Source organism: Hyperoodon ampullatus, assembly GCF_949752795.1.
Source record: "Hyperoodon ampullatus genome assembly, chromosome: 1".
In the NCBI taxonomy this organism is placed as follows: domain Eukaryota; kingdom Metazoa; phylum Chordata; class Mammalia; order Artiodactyla; family Ziphiidae; genus Hyperoodon; species Hyperoodon ampullatus.
Genome location: NC_136914.1, coordinates 11,705,876 through 11,721,799, shown reverse-complemented (window position 1 = coordinate 11,721,799; position 15,924 = coordinate 11,705,876). Strand labels below are relative to the sequence as shown.

The following is a 15,924-nucleotide window of genomic DNA, read 5'->3' as shown; positions in this document are numbered from 1 at the left end:
TTATCAAAAAGAAACACAAATCTGCAAAAACATAAGAATAAGGGTTTACCTTGCAAACACAGAGTTATAACAAATAATAGGAATTAAGTAAATGCCCATCAGTATTGTATTGGTTAGATAATTCTGCTACATTCAATCAATAAAACCCTACTTAGCTTTTAGGAAAAAAATGAGATCTAAATGTATTGAAATTAAAGGTTGTCAGAACATTTTTTGAGTAAAAAAATACTTGTTTACATATTTTATATAAATAATAGCTAATATCTATTAAGCCCTCATTATGTGCCAGGTACCATTATAAATGTTTGGTGTATATGAAGTCATAAAATCTTCAGAACAATCCTATGAGGTAAAGCAATATTATTTCTGTGTCACGAGTGAGGAAACTACAGTACAGAGGGGTGAGGTAATTTGACTAATGTCACAATGCCAGTAAGGGCCCAAACCAGGATTCAAATCCATACAAGGTATAGAATTATCTGACATGAATTATGAATTCTATGAATTATCTGAGATGAGAGTTTCTGCCTTGCCCCAGAATGGAGGCCAGAAAAAGTAAACTGAATTATAAGAAAGTCAAGAACATGACATTCCCATGACCTGAGTTTGTATGGACAAAGAGTCCTGATCACTGAAAACTCAAAGAGTTGGATAGCTAGAAAAAATTGCATAGGGAAATGCATTAAGCTGTTCAGATTGGTTTACTCTGGGGAAGGAGAATGGAAAAGGCAGACTTTTCACTTTATATGCTTCTTAATTCTTTGAATTTGTGTGCTAGAAGCAAATATTGTTTTTTTTTGTATAGTTAAAAAGAGAATGAAGTAGGAGAAAAACTTCATTACAAATTCATTTAGGATCATATGCAACTTAGCAAGAATCCTTTCATTCCCTTATATTACATTTAGTTTAATGCTTTGCAAGTGTCATCATTTAATTTGTAAAGTATGTCCAAGACTCAGCAGGGCTATTTAATTCAAGTATTTTATTCTCTCCTGACTCCACGCTATAGATGTTGTAAGAGCTAAAACCCACCTATTCTTGAAAATTTGTTGTTGTGCAAAGGGGGATGCACAGAGAAAAGTGCACATTGATGAGAAAAACCTGGTACACAGTTTTGGCAGACCTAGTATTGTATTTGCTCAAACATGAACCGAACTTAAATCTAAGAGTGGCCAAGGAGAAACTGACTCACTGGAAGAAGAAAATATACCTCCAAGGAATCAAGTTATAATCAACACAAAAATTAAATTGCTATCTCCTTGGAAATGATATGTTGTCAACTACTGGACACAGTTCAAAAGAAAAAAAAGGAATTAACAGGGCTTTTATTCACACTTCTTATTTCTACAGCGTCTGTATGATTTTATTATACTTTTAAAAATTTCTTTCTTTTTTTGTGCTATAAAGTGTTTTTTCCAAAAAGGAAAAATGTATTTGAAAGTGAACAGGAGATGAATTTTAGCTATAACTTGTAAGACTGATATTATTATTGTTGTATTGGGCATGACTTCCAAAAACCAAAAACACATAAGGATTTTTAAATGGAGAGCACTCAATTTATATACTTTGAAGAATTAGTCATTTTAAGCCATTTTGAATTTTTTAATTTATAATAGAAAAAAACATAAGATGTAGATTACATGTGGAAAAACAGACTGGAAGAGACTGTACAAATATGATACCAGTAACTGTCTTGTTGAGGAAGGAGATTATGGGTGATTTTAACCTCCTACTTTTGACTTTTCTACATTTGCCAATAAACATATTTACAAAATTTGAAAACTGTCAGTAGAAAGCAATATATTAAAAATATATATCACTAAAAGATAAAAATATTTCTATTTAAGAGATATATGACATGAGACATGGATTTATACAGAGTTATGATCTCAGATTCTAAACTGCTCTATCAGTGAGTGACAAGATAAATTTCTGAGAAAAACCCAGAGATCAAGGTAGAGACATGGAAAGACCTCCAAGCAGCGGAAAAAAAATTGGTTCTCAAAAATCAAATCATGGATGCAGTCTTATTGCTGTCAATGAATACATTTGAATCACTCATTCCCTTTCATAAAAGAAATGAAAATCTTTGTCTTAAGCATGAAAGTGAAGGGTTTGAAAACAAATATACTTGTAACTGCTGCCTAGTCTGCTCATATGTTACTGGACAAAGTACATAAAAAGAAGAGTTGGAAAACTCTGACCATTTTGCTTAGATATCTCATCTTTATACCACTAATGAAAAATGTTAACTTATGTTTTAAACCCCGCCCCCTCAATTAAGCAGTGGTTAGTGATGCTGTCTGATGAATATATTTCAGAGGTAGTGGTATGATTTTGCATACAGTTCTCCCATTTCTGGTTTATTGGATTCTTGCTACACTATAGCCTACAGAGAACTTCCTTCCCTGATGTGGTATTTCTCCTTTTACTCAAGAAACTTCCTATTTATAATAGAGAATTGGGAAACTTCTATTTATATTTCTCCTTACAATAATAAGGAAAATTTTCCTTAGAAATTGTATAACCATTGTGACTGTATAACCCTTGATCTCATAAAAAGTAAGGCTGGTTTTTTTAACTCTTTGTATTGTTTTACTTTCCTTCGGAAAATTCCCCCTAATTCTAGTACGACTCAAGTGTTGCAAACTCAAGGACCACCTATAACACTTCTATTGGTAAATTTTAGTTTGTTTTCCTTATGATTTTTCCAAATGAGTTTTTTCTCTCTTCCATTTGAAATTTGGGGTAGTCAATCTTGATTATGGGACCAGATTGAGGGGGTGGGAGGCGTGGAGGGAAAACCATGGTAGATACTCAAGGCAGACATTTGACACTAGGATCTCTTGCAGGGAGTCAGCTCTAAGTTCGTCCCTAATGAACAGGTAGATCATAAGGAATTAATATTCTCCAGGAGTGAACACTGCCCCTCACTGGATTTTTTTCTTCTTTACAAAGGCTCTTGGTTTTCATGAGGTGCCTCTCTATCTCAGCGAAAGGGCTGTGCTTTCAGGTCATGATCTTACTCAGTGAAAGTTCTGGCTTAATCTGAGGTTCCTGCTGAAATCACAAATGATCAAAGCTGGCAAAGTATGTGTTGTTGTGGTAGATTTTCCCTTTTTTTTAAAAGAAATACTGGAAGTAAAGAATTGATTCATATTTTGAGGGAGGAGTCCACAAGCTTTCAATTAGTGCCTAGGTAAATCACCGAATCCAGAAACACATAAGTGTTTGATGAATAAGTGAATACATGGGATTCTTACCAATGCCTGGGCTCCATTCCCAGAACTGACTTTATATGTCTGGGGTGATATCCTGGCATAGATAAAATATTTTAAAGCTCCAAAGGTGATTCTAATGTGCAGCCAAGGTTGAGCCTGTATTCCACTCTTATTCTCATTTCAGTAAAGTGATGGCATCCCTTTCCCCATGCGGTCTGTCACTGAACTGATTTCCAACCTCCATGAATTACATAGAAGGTGCCTCTCCCTTCAGAGTCCCTAGCTGGAACTCTGACGTCCACTCCCAGTTGAAATAATAAGGCAAAAGGACCACTTTCTGCAGCCAAAGGGTCTGGGGGAAGGATGTGACAATTAAAGGATAACCTGAGGGAGTTTCTATGTGGTAATGGGACAGTTATTTATGATGATTATGGTGATGCTTACTCTAATCTACACCTGTGATACAACCTCATAGAACTATATACCCTGCCCACCAAAAAAAACAATACCAAAACTAAAAACAAAAAACTAGAGAAATCTTAATAAGGAGGTAGCTGAGTTAATAATATTGTATCAGTACATAGACAATTTCTTTAAAACAAGAAAGACAAATATATATATGCATTGCTAGTTTATATGTTTATATAACAGTATATCAGTTACACAATTCTAACTTATTTTTAATGCTTTCTTCCTGAATAGACTGGAGATGTCAAGAACTATTCATTGTGATGGACCAACCTTCTTTATCCTAACCTGGTATACAAACTTCCCCAAAGAGAAGGTAAATATCATTAATGCATCCTGTCATTACTTACTTTCTTCTTTCCGTTTCAAATCTATGGAGTAGTTTCCGAAGACCACCATTCTTAAATCCCTGAAAATGTGCAGCTGGGGCTCCCACAGTGATGACATCGTAGAGAGCATCTGGAACAGGAATGGACAAGGAGATGAACACTCTGAAAACATTTATCTCCAACATGTTGTTTGCATTGAAGCCTAGACACTGTGGGAAGTTTGAGAAATTATTCTGTTTGATTTTGCAGTAATAAAAATGAACTCACATCTCAAGGGGGCAAAGAGGAGCTAATCAATCTTTCTAAAAGCCACCTGTGCACCTAAACATGTTATAATATTTCCTTGATTTGTGACTACATCTTAATTATATGGTACTGTGTAGAACAGTATGTTCTCTCATTCCATATACTTACTGAGATAACATGTTAATTGGTCTTTTGTGTATTTTACTTTATTGAGTTTTGCATCATTTAATTTGCAATCATATTGAAATTCAACAATAATGAACAATCTTTCAACCAAAAGTTGCCGAGAAAAGAACCAAAATTTTAATGCATTTTGACTCAAGGGCAGAACAGTAACAGTGCATTTTAAAAATCTATACATAGTTGTTTCCTGCCTGTATATACTAAATCTTACACCATTTTGAATGCATGCAATTGAATTTTGCAATTTCCTTAGGTGACATAGAAAGAATACACAAAATGTCTCTTGATCTATTTTCCAGTGAGATACTTTGTTTTTTTAATAAAAAATCTACACATTTGAATTGAAACTCAATCCTTTGATCTTCAAAGCCATCAGGTTTGATACATATTAAATTTACCACTTCAAAATGTGCCATCATTTTTACATTCTAATGAAAAGTACCCCCATAAGAAGGAAGACAATGTGAATGCCCTCTTGTTAAACTACATTTTATTTGAGAAACCTAATTTCATAGTAGATCCTTTTCAAATTGATTTTGGTATTGACACCTTGGCTGTTTTTCTAATCCATTTACAGGGAAAACATAAATTATTTTATTAGCTTCAGGTAAACACCATAACTCCTTCACAGTGGTTCAATCCAAATGCACCTGAAATAGTTTTTCTTTTTTTTTTCTTTTTTTTTTTTTTTTTGCGGTACACGGGCCTCTCACTGCTGCGGAGCACAGGCTCCCAGACGCACAGGCTCCGGACGCACAGGCTCAGTGGCCATGGCTCATGGGCCCAGCCGCCCTGTGGCATGTGGGATCTTCCCGGACTGGGGCACGAACCCGCGTCCCCTGCATCAGCAGGCAGACCCTCAACCACTGCGCCACCAGGGAAGCCCTTCTTTTATTTTTTTAATAAAATATGTCTTAAATTGAAAAGACTTCAGCTGCACTCAGAGAACTCAAGGTCACAAAAAAACAGAACTACAACCCAAACCAAATGGTTAATAAGGCAGATACTGAACAATCACTTAATGGATTGCTGGAGTGGTGAGCTCTTGTTCTTTTAAAAAGTCACTGATCAACTAGAAATCATCTTTTCCTAAAATATCAACACATTAGACTAGTGTGAAATTTTCAGATTTCCTAGTCCAGGGGATTTTAGCCTAGGGCTAAGAAGAGGGTTTCAAGGTGTGCAGGGATGGATGGTGAATTGTATTGGTGCATCTGTTCTACTTCATGGAAAGGGGTCACAGCTTTCTTGAACAGTCATGAGATCACCCAAAAGGGGCCAACTAAAGACTTGTCTACCTGCATTTATCTGATGAGAAACCTGAGGATCTTGAGAAGTTACCTGCTTTGTCTGAAGTCTCAAAGATGTTATACCTAGGGCCTTCTAACTTCTAAACCAGGGATGGAGAACCAGTGATTTAAGTTATTGACTGGACCCGGAGTCCCTGGCTCCGGATCCCAGCTCTGCCATGTAAAAGTTGGCAGCATTGGGAAAACTACTAACCCTTTCTATGTCTCAGCTCCTCAGCTAGAAAATGGAGTGGAAAGTAGTAAAAAGAGGTTAGCTTTCAGTAAGTATTGTCTATGATTAGTTTCCCCATAGGAAGTAATCCTACCAATTAAGCAAAGAAAGCTGATATTTTAACTTTTGCTTATTTCTCCATAAAAATAAACTTTTCAGTCTGAAAAGGAAAGTGATTCTGAGGCTTAGTCTTCTGAATAAGATCAGTTCCTGTGTTAATCTAAACTAAATACAAAAAAAAATCATCATGATATTGTAATGAAATACATTGCATTTCTGCTAAAATCTGGGTGACCAGCAATACCAACAATATACCAAAGTGACTATAAACTGTATCCACATGTCCCACCAAGCCCAAATTAAATGCATTCCTAACTCAATTTCCAAAAAAAGTTGTCTATGGACTTTCACTGGATCCAAAAAAACTTGTACCCTCTCCAACACCACCCAGCAAGAGGGGAAGGATGAGGGAAGTGGAAATCCGAGTGGAGAAAGCAGTCTTAATTGATGGAGATGAAAATGACTTGATTATGCAAAATTTGCAAAACCATTTATCTTTCTCTGTCTGGCTTAGTTCACTTAGTATGATAATCTCTAGGTCTGTCTATATTGCTGCAAATGGCATTACTTCATTCTTTTTATGGCTGTATAATATTCTATTGTTCTGACTTTTCCTGCTCTTCTTCTCTGGTTCTCTGTGACCCATGTAGACACTTTATTCTTTTAAGTGTTCCAGTAAAGTCCTCAAGACCTGAAGATCATTTCCAATTTCTCTCTTTCCCTCAACATTATATCTGATCAGTTCTAACAACTCCGCTACCAAAATTTTATTCTCTCTTATACATGTTAAACATCTTTACCTTAATTTTGATCTTCCTCATGTCTTGTCAAGATTCCTACTGCCTCTTCAGTCCTAGCCTCTCTGCATTCACAATGCAGTGGATTGCTTCTCCTATATGAGTGGCCATTCAATCACTCTGCCCAAAACACAGGCTTTGAGACTTATACCTCTCCTCATATCTTTCAAATATAAATAGAAGAACATTCAAATGTCTCAGCATCATGCATGTTTTAAGTGCTCGATAAATGTCAACAAATAGATAAGCAAATATTTTGAGGGAAAATTCAGTTTGTCATGTTTGTCTTCAGATCATATATGGAATTACTATTCTTAGCTGAAGAATAAAAATTTTAGATACACTATCCAGAAACAAATATATTAGAATCTGGAATATATGTATATATATATTCTCCAGGATATGGGAATGAATATATATCAATTCATGAATCACATTCTGTAGAATAACAGAGAGCTTACGTTTATCACACGCAAAAGAATGAAATTAGACCCTTATAGCAAGCGCAAAAAATCAACTCAAAAAGGATTGAAGATTTAAACATAAGATGTAAAGCTGTAAAAGTCCTAGGGAAAAAACATAGGGAAAGGTTTCATGAAATTGGTCTTAACAATGATTTCATAGAAATGACACAAAAAGCACAAGCAATGAAAACAGAAATAAACAAGTGGGACAACATCAAACTAAAAAGCTTCTGCATGGCCAAGGAAACAATCAGTAGAGTGAAATGGAAATACATAGAATTAGGAGAAAATATTTTTGAATCATATATCTGATGAGAGATTAATTTCCAAAATATGTAAGGAACTCCTACAACTCAATAGTAGAAAAAATTAATAGCCTGCTTAAAAAATGGGCTAATGACTTGAATAGACATTTTGCCAAGAAGACATAAAAATGGCGAACAGGTAAATGAAAAAATGGTAAATGTCATTAATCATCAGGAAAACACAAATCAAAACCACAATGACATATCACCTCACATTTATAAAATAGCTCTTATCAAAAAAAAAAAGACAAGTGTTGGCCATGATGTGGAGAAATTGGAACCCTTGCACACTGTTGTTGGTGGGATGCAAAATGATGCAGCTTCTATGGAAAACAGTATGGAGCTTCCTCAAAAAATCAAGAATACAACTATTATATGATCCAGCAGCCCCACTTCTGGGTATTTATACAAAAGAATTGAAACCAAGATCTTGAAGAGATATTAGCACTCTTGTGTTCATTGCAGCACTAATTATAATAGCCAAGACATGGAAACAGCCTAAATGTCCATCAACAGGTAAATGAATAAAGGAAATGTGCTGTATACATACAATGGAATATTATTCAGCCTTAAAAAAGAAGGAAATTCTGCAATACGTGACAGTATATATAAACCTTGAGGATATTATGCTAAGAGAAATAAGCCAGGCACAGAAAGACAAATACTGCATGACTGCACTTATATGAGGTATCTAAAATAGTCAGTGCATGGTATCAGAAAGTATGTTAAGTTAATCTGTATTACTTGATGTTAACTGCAATTCATTGGTCAAGGTGATATGTGCCACTGCCTAGAGTTGATTCTTCACTGTAAAGCTACTAAATATTTGAAGGGACCTACGTTAAGATTATGCAAATCTCCTGTTTCTGTTTAAACTGGTACCCATTAATTTTAGCATCCACTGATGAACCTTGCCTGTGGCAATTATTACTGTTCAAATGGTAATTTTCCATTTCCCTCATTCTTGCCAAATTTATTAACTGGAATTCTTCTGGAAGGAATAGATGACCCTTCTTCTTCCTTCATTTGTTTATTCAGTTATTTATTAACATCAATATGAGTATTTTGTTCTTTGATTCATAATCCAACCCTAGCTTTATGTTTAAATTGTTCCAGCTTTGTCCTCTGGGAGCCCCTTCAGAATGGCTCCTGTATCACTTTTTTTACCTCTTCTGTTTTTTGTTTTGTCTTATTTTATTTTATTTTGCTTTTTGGTTTTTGGACACTTCCTTACTTTCTAGAGCCAAAAGATACTCCAGACTCATATTTTCCCTGCCGCAGCCTTGGGATCAACCAGTTTTCCAAGGAACCCCAGTTCTTTTTATTGGAGAATGGTGTTCAGAAATCAATTACTATGAGCAATTACACTCATTGCTACTGCTTTCAATCCCTTTCAGTAGCTAGAGCTAGAAAATATATGTATGTGTACTAACTTGTGCACACACATCTATATTTATCCATCTAACTATTGCTGTATCTATACTGTACTAACAACAAAAACCATGAGTCAATGCTGTTACCTTTGACTTCAATTTAGCCTCAAAAGATTCCTTCTAGCCTTCCTTCCTTATTTCTACCTTCTCTCCCTGACATTGAGAAACTTGACTCTCCCTATCCACGTATTTAAATACATGGTCAATCCTAGTGAAAAATAAAACAGCTTCAGAATTGTTAACCCTACCTCTGTAAGAAAAAAAATTACTAACAAATGTACAGTGTTTGCAGTGTTTTTTAATTTAGCATTACAATATCTAGTCCTTTCCAAAGTTTACATAGGCCAGGTCCTTTCTTTCCCAATCTTTTTAGTAAATTATCATTTTTATAATTATCTTTACCATTAATTAGCATTTTAAACAAGATAACAAAAGTAAGTTAATAAAAGCAGGTTGGAAATAGGAAATTCTATGGAAAACTTACACAATAATTAGTAGCACAGCAATCACGATTTGAAAAAAATAAGAATAGAAAGGGAGCCAAGGTGCAGGTACCAAGAAGTAAAATATAGAAGCATTCCCCAAATATTCTTCACTTTTGGACTTCATAGAACGCATGTCAAATAAGCAAGTAGAAAATAGTACTACTGTGGTTCAGCAGAGCTAGAAGTGCAGCATTTATCTATATTCCAGAAGCCATGTCTCCCATTTCTCAAGCCATAATATCCTCCCAAGCCAACCATAATATCCCATTAGTATCAAGAGGTCTTCTCTGCAGGGACACTAGAGTTTCTGTCTGGATACTGAAAGAGCAAATAAGTTCTCTCTTTTGCCTCTCTCACTTTTCTCTGTTGCCTTTTTTTTTTATTATTAGTTTCTGCTTTATAACAAAGTGAATCAGTCATACATATACATCTGTTCCCACATCCCTTCCCTCATTCATCTCCCTCCCTCCCACCCTCCTCATCCCACCCCTCCAGGCGGCCACAAAGCACCGAGCTGATCTCCCTGTGCTATGCGGCTGCTTCCCACTAGCTATCTACCTTACGTTTGGTAGTGTATATATGTCCATGCCTCTCTTTTGCTTTGTCACAGCTTACCCTTCCCCCTCCCCATATCCTCAAGTCCATTCTCAAGTAGGTCTGTGTCTTTATTCCCATTTTACCCCTAGGTTCTTCATGACATTTTTTTTTTTTAAATTCCATATATATGTGTTAGCATACGGTATTTGTCTTTCTCTTTCTGACTTACTTCACTCTGTATGACAGACTCTAGGTCTCTCCACCTCATTACAAATAGCTCAGTTTCGTTTCTTTTTATGGCTGAGTAATATTCCATTGTATATATGTGCCACATCTTCTTTATCCATTCATCCAATGATGGACACTTAGGTTGTTTCCAGCTCCGGGCTATTGTGAATAGAGCTGCAATGAACATTTTGGTACATGACTCTTTTTGAATTATGGTTTTCTCAGGGTATATGCCTAGTAGTGGGATTGCTGGGTCATATGGTAGTTCTATTTTTAGTTTTTTAAGGAACCTCCATACTGTTCTCCATAGTGGCTGTACCAATTCACATTCCCACCAGCAGTGCAAGAGTGTTCCCTTTTCTCCACACCCTCTCCAGCATTTATTGTTTCTAGATTTCTTGATGATGGCCATTCTGACTGGTGTGAGATGATATCTCATTGTAGTTTTGATTTGCATTTCTCTAATGATTAATGATGTTGAGCATTCTTTCATGTGTTTGTTGGCAGTCTGTATATCTTCTTTGGAGAAATGCCTATTTAAATCTTCTGCCCATTTTTGGATTGGGTTGTTTGTTTTTTTGCTATTGAGCTGCATGAGCTGTTTATAAATTTTGGAGATTAATCCTTTGTCAGTTGCTTCATTTGCAAATATTTTCTCCCATTCTGAGGGTTGTCTTTTGGTCTTGTTTATGGTTTCCTTTGCTGTGCAAAAGCTTTGAAGTTTCATTAGGTCTCATTTGTTTATCTTTGTTTTTATTTCCATTTCTCTAGGAGGTGGGTCCAAAAGGATCTTGCTGTGATTTATGTCATAGAGTGTTCTACCTATGTTTTCCTCTAAGAGTTTGATAGTTTCTGGCCTTACATTTAGGTCTTTAATCCATTTTGAGCTTATTTTTGTGTATGGTGTTAGGGAATGATCTAATCTCATACTTTTACATGTCCCTGTCCAGTTTTCCCAGCACCACTTATTGAAGAGGCTGTCCTTTCTCCACTGTACATTCCTGCCTCCTTTATCAAAGATAAGTTGGCCATATGTGCGTGGGTTTATCTCTGGGCTTTCTATCCTGATCCACTGATCTATCTTTCTGTTTTTATGCCAGTACCACACTGTCTTAATTACTGTAGCTTTGTAGTATAGTCTGAAGTCAGGCAGCCTGATTCCTCCAGCTCCGTTTTTCGTTCCCAAGATTGCTTTGGCTATTCGGGGTCTTTTGTTTTTCCAAACAAATTTTGAAATTTTTTGTTCTACTTCTGTGAAAAATGCCAGTGGTAGTTAGGGATTGCATTGAATCTGTAGAAAGAAATTAAAGATGATACAAATAGATGGAGAGATATACCATGCTCCTGGATTGGAAGAATCAATATTGTGAAAATGACTCTACTTCTCTGTTGCCTTTTGATTTTACCCATCTTGATTAGAACCATTTCTCAAAAAGCTGGGATCTTTATGTCCACATTTTACAGAGGTTCAAAGAGCTTAGGCTTAAATAGTATTTTCACATTTGAGATTCAAAGAGTTGCTCCGAGGTATTAACTTTTAAACATTGATTACTGTGATACTGTGATTTATAATATGAAATAAATATTTGGTCTTTGTCCCCTTTTCTGGCACAGAGTTCCCCAAACCCTGGGAATTTCCTAAGTGTTGAGAGCCACAAAGGTGTCTTCTGTTAGGTTAATGAGGTGACTTTTGGACTGCACCTAAGGATGGGGGCTGGTGGCCAGTGAAACCAACCATGAGATTAGAGGGTTGAAACTTTCAGTCCTTTCTCCCTTGACTCCCCTATGGAAGAGGGGCTGAAGATGAGTTCAATCCCAATGGCCAATTATTTTATCAATATTGCCTGTGTAATGAAGCCTCCATAAAAACCCAAGAGGACAGGGTTTGGAAAGCTTCCAGGTTGGTGAACACGTGGAGGTGCTGGGGGAACTCAGAGAGTGTGAAAGCTCCATGCCCTTTCTCCACACTTGCCCTATGCATCTGTTGCATCTGACTCTTCCTGAGTTCTCTCCTTTTATAATAAACAGTAATCTAGCAAGTAAAATGTTTTTTCTGAGTTTTGTCAGTCTCTCCAGCAAATTAATCAAATCCAAGGAAGGGATTGTGGGAGCCTCTGATTTATAGCCAGTTGGTCAGAAGTATGGGTAACTACCTGGAATTTCAATTGGCATCTGAAGTAGAGGGCAGTCTTGTGGGGCTGAGCCTTTAACCTGTGGAATCTGATGCTGTCTCTGGGAAAATAATGTCAGAATTGAGTTGAATTGTAGGACACCTAGTTTGTGGCTCTGGAGAGTTGCACAAATGAGGGTGGGGGAAATTCCCTCCCCACAATCATAAATAACTAAAGAGTGGTTCTGAAGAAAACAATTAGAAAGTAGCTGCTGAACTCTATTCTCAGAATTTATTTGATTTAAGCAAAAGAAAACAGCTTTGTTCTTCAGCTATTAGGTATTTTTGGTTTATCATATAATCTGAAATAAGAACATACTGTGGGGCTTCCCTGGTGGCACAGTGGTTGAGAGTCCGCCTGCCGATGCAGGAGACACGGGTTCGTGCCCCGGTCTGGGAGGATCCCACATGCCAAGGAGCGGCTGGGCCTGTGAGCCATGGCCGCTGAGCCTGCGCGTCCAGAGCCTGTGCCCCGCAACGGGAGAGGCCACAACAGTGAGAGGCCCGCGTACCGCAAAAAAAAAAAAAAAAAAAAAAAAAAAAAAAAAAAAAAAAGAACATACTGTGTACAGCTGTATAATATCTAATTTTAATTGAGACAGTTTCTGTCACAATTAACATTGATCACTAATATTTTTAAGTATCAGCATTCTTTATGGAAATCACAAAAATCACAAGACTCCAGGGAGTCTTAAAAGTTTGCAACTGTTATTTGATAATTATCAGTTACCAATACCACAGTACTGGAACAGCTAGGTTTATCTCTTTTGGCCCCTTCATCCTTGAATTTCACTTGCAATTACTACATAAATAGTAGACAGATCTATGTACACCAAGGGAATTATTTTTTGGTCTCTTAGTTTAGTTAATGAAGAATGGTATACACTTACCATACCATACTCATTCTTGGCTACAGCAGTCATACTCCTTAAAATTTAGTTAGAATTAATTGTAATTGACTGTTTTCCTCTAGAAGAAGTCAGATATACAAAAAAAAATCAATAAAAAATTAAAATTCTAAGACAACAATCTGATCAATAATGTTTGTCTCATTTTAAAATTTCCTCATTTTATCCTGCTGTTTAAATTATGTATCTTTGGACATGAATTAACTTTCAGATTTTTGGTACTCAAGTATAAAAATCTAAGTGGGCATTTTATTTTAAAGAAAAGTCAAGCAAAATAAGTGTAAAGTCTTTTTTCTCTTTTTTTAAAAAAATATAATATGCCTCTCTTCTTTCTTTGACATTTTATACTTCAAAAATTCCTTGGCTTTGTGAAAATTTCATCATATACACCATATGAGGAAAGTGGAGTTCAAATTGTTGAGTCTTGTCAAACTAAAGATACAAGGTTGGTTTGAAATCTAATAGTAGGCATGCCTCATAGCCTTTTAAAAGCCATTTAATAATAGAAATGAGATAGTAAGTCTATTTTTTCTCAGAAGATCTCTTTAAAATTCCTACAACTATAAAAAGAGTGCTGATGAAAAAAAAATGTAGACATGCTGATCTCATTTCAAGGAAAAATTTAAGCATAATCCCTGACTTTAAAATGACCCACAAAATGACTTCGACATGAATCTCAAGACAAAAGGTAATTCTAAGGGAAATCTGTTTCAAAATAGTCCAAACAAGTTGGCATGATGATTAAACACATCTAAAAGGTAATTGCACTTCACTGCTGAGGTGATACACCTGAACTCTTGAGACACAGAAATCAGGGAGATCTAAATAGCTCCTCTTGTTTTCTCCTTCCTTCTGTGTAGAGATTAGAAGACTAAGGGGCAGAGAGGTTAGCTGACTCATCCATATCGAACAGTAAATCCTGGCCAATCTTGCACTTGATTACAGCCACAGCTTTATGATATAATATAGTAGGTTCTTTCTTTTTTCTTTCCTTTCTTTCTTTCCCTCCTCCCTCCCTCCTTCCCTCCCTCCCTTCTTTCCTTCCTTCCGTTTTCTCTCTCTTTTCTATGTACTATATGCTATTATATATATATATATATATATATATATATATATGTATAAAACATACAAACTAACTTAAACATATAATAATATCATAAGAATCCATACTGTATAATATTCACAACTGTTTTTCTATGAAAGTAAAATATACTGGAGAGGGAAACTGTCTTCTTAATTTCAGGGATTTGTGTTATTGTTGTCACTGCTGCTAAGATCTCTATTGTGGTGGGTTTTCTATTTGTTGCATTTAAGTAATGGACAAGGATGAAAAATTAACTTAATGGGTCTGGGGGCACCTGAAGTTAAATGAAGGTTATTTCACTTGTCAGTATGAGACATGACATCATAGTTCTGCTCAGTTACTTGTTTCAAGAGCTGGACATTAGTCTTGTCTTTGGTGAATCTGCCTGCTACTGTTTGCAAAGCTACCTCTCCAAATATAAGAGACATATTAATTAAATGTGGATAGATGCAGTTTACTAATGGTAAGAATGAAAATAGATGTAGACTACATCCAAACAACTCATCAGTGAAATACCAAGGCTTGGCCAATCTTACTTGGATCATTACCTGGAAAAATGTTGTCTGTAATTCAGCTAAACATTCAAATCAGTAACCATGGATCTTAAATACATTTAACTTGATTCATTTAATCTGCTAAATATATGTTATATAAGCAAGTAGAAAATCAGATTGACTACCATCTAACTTTTAACCATTTTATTTTTCAAGTAAAGAAAATCAAAGCTCAGAAAGGTTATCAACTTTGTCAAAGCTCAGAAAGGTTATCAACTTGGTCAAAATAAAAAAAAAGTAAGGGGTAGAGCCCTCAAATTCAGTCAAGATTTTAATTTCTATTATAATACATAGTTGGTGATATAGTCTATAAACACCTACTTTAACTGAATTTCAATTTAAAATAACATTTAAACTTCTAAAAACTTAAATATTTTAAAAACATATATTTAATATTATACATAGGACATGCATATCATATATATATATATGTGAATAGCCTTGGGGAAAGAAACCAGCATGTAATAGAATTCAGTACTTTCGAGTTAATTCTTGGCTGTTAGATTCTCTAGTCCTTTCCCCCATTTACTCCTTAAGTCTTCAAAGAAAGGAATCAGTCTTTCTGAAAACTATGTCAAAAACCCTCTAGTTGATGAGTTGTACCCTAGTTCCGTAACTTCAAAATATTGCTTTTCTCTTTACTGTTTGATATTTGTCATCACAAATAAGAAATTCTTTTATATATCCCATTATGGGTTGAATTGTGCCCCCACTCAAGAAAGATATCTTAGAATATGACCTTATTTGGAAATAAGGTTTTTACAGATGCAAACAAGTTGCAATAAGGTCATTTGTGCAGGTCCTAATCCAACATGACCTAATCCAAAATGTCCTTAATGGGGAAATTTGGACACAGAAACAGACACAGAGAAGATGGTGTAAAGGCATAAAGGGGAACGACATGCAAAGACGGAGGATCTGTGGGATGCAC

The 15,924-nt window shown here is 35.7% G+C and overlaps 1 protein-coding gene across 9 annotated transcripts in view; it reads right to left on the bottom strand.

Moving 5' to 3' along the window:
• The window catches only part of INPP4B (inositol polyphosphate-4-phosphatase type II B), a gene marked incomplete at both ends in the record, with an annotated part of 346,425 nt that overhangs the window by 144,869 nt on the left and 185,632 nt on the right, over positions 1-15,924 (bottom strand). For 7 of the 9 annotated variants that reach the window (XM_079705833.1, XM_079705837.1, XM_079705831.1 and 4 more), the window contains one exon: positions 4,040-4,148. In XM_079705833.1, the coding sequence (XP_079561959.1) occupies positions 4,040-4,148 (109 nt within the window). Of the gene's footprint in view, positions 1-4,039; positions 4,179-15,924 lie in introns of all 9 variants that reach the window. The other 2 variants (XM_079705832.1, XM_079705838.1) reach the window with 1 other exon arrangement.